The 2,900-nt window shown below is 37.2% G+C and overlaps 1 protein-coding gene across 1 annotated transcript; it reads right to left on the bottom strand.

The window, feature by feature from the left end:
* Positions 1-1,850: 1,850 nt before the first annotated feature.
* Positions 1,851-2,687, bottom strand: LOC113472521. The gene has a single exon (XM_026832295.1). It carries the CDS (start codon positions 2,685-2,687, stop codon positions 1,851-1,853), a length of 837 nt encoding a protein of 278 aa, XP_026688096.1.
* Positions 2,688-2,900: the final 213 nt, after the last annotated feature.

The raw sequence follows: 2,900 nt of genomic DNA, 5'->3' as shown, positions 1-2,900 counted from the left end.
ATTCTCCGGTCGTTTGGCCATCATGCCCCGTTGTCCATCGCTTGGGTTAACCCCTAAATTAAAAGGCCGGCTTTGGTTAGAACCGGCGCGAGATGAAAACACAACACTAGCGCACGTGGCCCGCGTCGCGGAGGCCGAAAGTAATCGCGCGGTGTTTACACAACTCACGAGCCGCCCGGGGTACATTTAGATTTTCAATTTCATACTCTTTATTTATTAATTTAATTTAAACTCGAATTATTTTTCAAAAAACTTTACACACACGACTAAATACAAGATTTTTATAATGCAAAAAACTCCGCTAAATTATATGGACTTGTGAAAAGGAATGAAAAAGGATTATGAAAAAAAGATGTGTGTGTGCTGTGTGTTGCTGGAGGGTGGGGCGGGGTGTTTTAATAATTTGCGATCTATACCAAAAATTCCTCATATATTTTAGAGACAAGGTAAGAGGTGCCGGTGTGGCTGGTGGTGGTGGGTGGGGGGGGAGTGGGTTTCATATATAACAAAGGGAAGTATCACAAAAAATCATCTATTCAGTACAAGAAAATTTTACCACGAGGGGGGGGCGGCCGTTATCACGGGGGCGTTTTCTAGCGAGATTCCCAGGAAAAAGAAACGACGTTGGGCGGGTTTAGGCGGCCCGTTCCGTGACCGTTGGCAGCTGGGTGGCGGTCACGGCTTAGGTCGTGGCATCGTGCGGGCAATTTGCCGTGCGGTGCGGCTGTTTAATTTCTTCATGATTCTACAGGGGAGACACCAGGGGTGGGGCGGAGTGCAACGTTTTCTATCCGCTAGCATTCAAGCAGACACCTGAGAACCATAGAGAGGAGGAAATAGAATTAGTAAGGGTCCAGGTATTTGTATTAGGGCTTAGTAAGGGTCCCAGCGGTATTTGTATAGGCGGGCTTAGTAAGGGTCCAGGTATTTGTATAGGGCCTTAGTAAGGGTCCAGGTATTTGTATAGGCGGCCTTAGTAAGCGGTCCAGGGGTATTATGTATAGGGCCTTAGTAAGGGGGTCCAGGTATTTGTATAGGGCCTTCAGTAAGCGACGGGTTCCCAGGCCCTTATGTTGATTTTATTTTACTTTTATTGTATAATTGTATTACAAAGTTTTACAATGGGAGTAGGCTCAAAAAAAGTTAGTTACAAATTAAAATATTCAATGTCTATTTTGCCTAACAAAAAAAAGGCGGGTACATGAAACAGTCATCGTCTTATCTTGTATAAATACATGTTGTTCTATATAGATTATGAGGACCAATTATGGAAAAAATATTCTATATGACTAATTAACCTACTAGATATTTAATTACGTTGTACTGCACCTAGGTACTTCTTGTAGTCTTAAGATATTTGAGTTTCCTTCTCTTCTTCCTAAGGTAGGGTACATACATGTCTATCAGAAAGTTTTTACAAGTACCTATATTAGGTTCATCGGTTACTATTTTTTTTTTTCTTTTCTTTTTTCTTTTTCCCTTTTTCTTTCCTTTTAGAGTTACCTAACTAGTATAAGAAAAAGTATCAGAAAAATTCATTTAGAATATTTGCCCTGTAATTCAGTGCCAATTCAATGTAATTCTCTAATTCTTCTTGAGTCCTCTCGTCTATTTTGACTTTTGTAACTTTCTAGTATTTTTTCCATTTCCTGTTTTATTTCCTGCTTGTTACTAGAGTCGAATAGGTGATGGCTTTCAAGTTGAATTATTATGTCCCTGAGCTGTGTCATCCAATTGTGTGTATATTCCAGTGGGTTCAATAGACTAAGTTCTTTTAATCTTTCATAGTATCTGTCTTTCAGATGTGCCCAATTTTTTGTGCCTTGACAGTTCCAGTAGAATATTGATTGCTATTGGGATTTCTCGTTATTTTTTGTGCTAGATTGAGGTGTGATTAGATGTGTTAATTTGCTTTGAGTGAGCTGAATGGACAGGGGGGTTTGTTTTTTCTTGTATGGAGTCTCTGTCTTTTTAGTTTTATCTATGATAATCTCTGGTGATTGTGATGCTGGTCTTTTTTTATATTGATTTATTTCATCTGCAGATTCATCATATTCCATCATGTTATCTTCTTGTTTCTCTTCGGCCACTATTGGTTTTCCATCGACATATAATTTGTCATATTTTAATATTGCTTTTCTGTTTTGTTCTCGGTATGTTTTCATTTGAGGATACAGTTTCTTTCTGATCTCTATGACATCTTTTGGGAAATCTTCTTTAATTACAATGTTTGTTCCTTTCAGCTTGGGAGTCTGAGTTAAGATGCTTATTTTTCTTTTCCATGTAGTTAGTCCGACTACTATGGGTTTCTTATCTTTGGCTTTACCAAATCTCTTTATAAAGTCAATTTCAAATGTTTCTACTTTGATGTTTAGTTTCTCCTTGAATAATTGAAGAAGTTTTTCTTCTAGCATGGTGGGATCTTCCTCCTCTTCTTGTTCTAGTCCAAAAATTATAAGATTTCTTTTCTTTTTTATTTTATTAATTCTTGACATATTAATTTCTATGTTTTTCTCAAGATTCTGCACCTTCTGTTTCATTTCTGTCACCTCTTTCACTAATGGTTGTAATTTTTTATTCATATTTGTATTAATTTTTTCTGCTTCAGATTTTATAAGCTGGTTGTTTGTATCCAATTTTGAGGTGATTTGGGCCATGAAGTTCTTCATAGTTTCTTCCATTGACATTGTGATGCTTTTATTTCAGGGATCAATTCTAGGATCAAACAAGTATCAATATACTATGCACGACAAAAATTCAAAATCAAATCTGCCCCTTACCTTGAGTGACTCATCCGTAATACTGTGGTTTCCTAAAGATAATGGATGTTCCTCATATTCGATATTAGATAGGTATTACTGATTGGTAGTAGATATAAAAACTTGGATAGTTGTTGAGGT

Source organism: Diaphorina citri, unplaced genomic scaffold, assembly GCF_000475195.1.
Source record: "Diaphorina citri unplaced genomic scaffold, Diaci psyllid genome assembly version 1.1 scaffold5905, whole genome shotgun sequence".
NCBI lineage: Eukaryota > Metazoa > Arthropoda > Insecta > Hemiptera > Psyllidae > Diaphorina > Diaphorina citri.
Note: the sequence above shows the minus strand (reverse complement) of the source record. Positions and strands in the feature narration are given on the sequence as shown.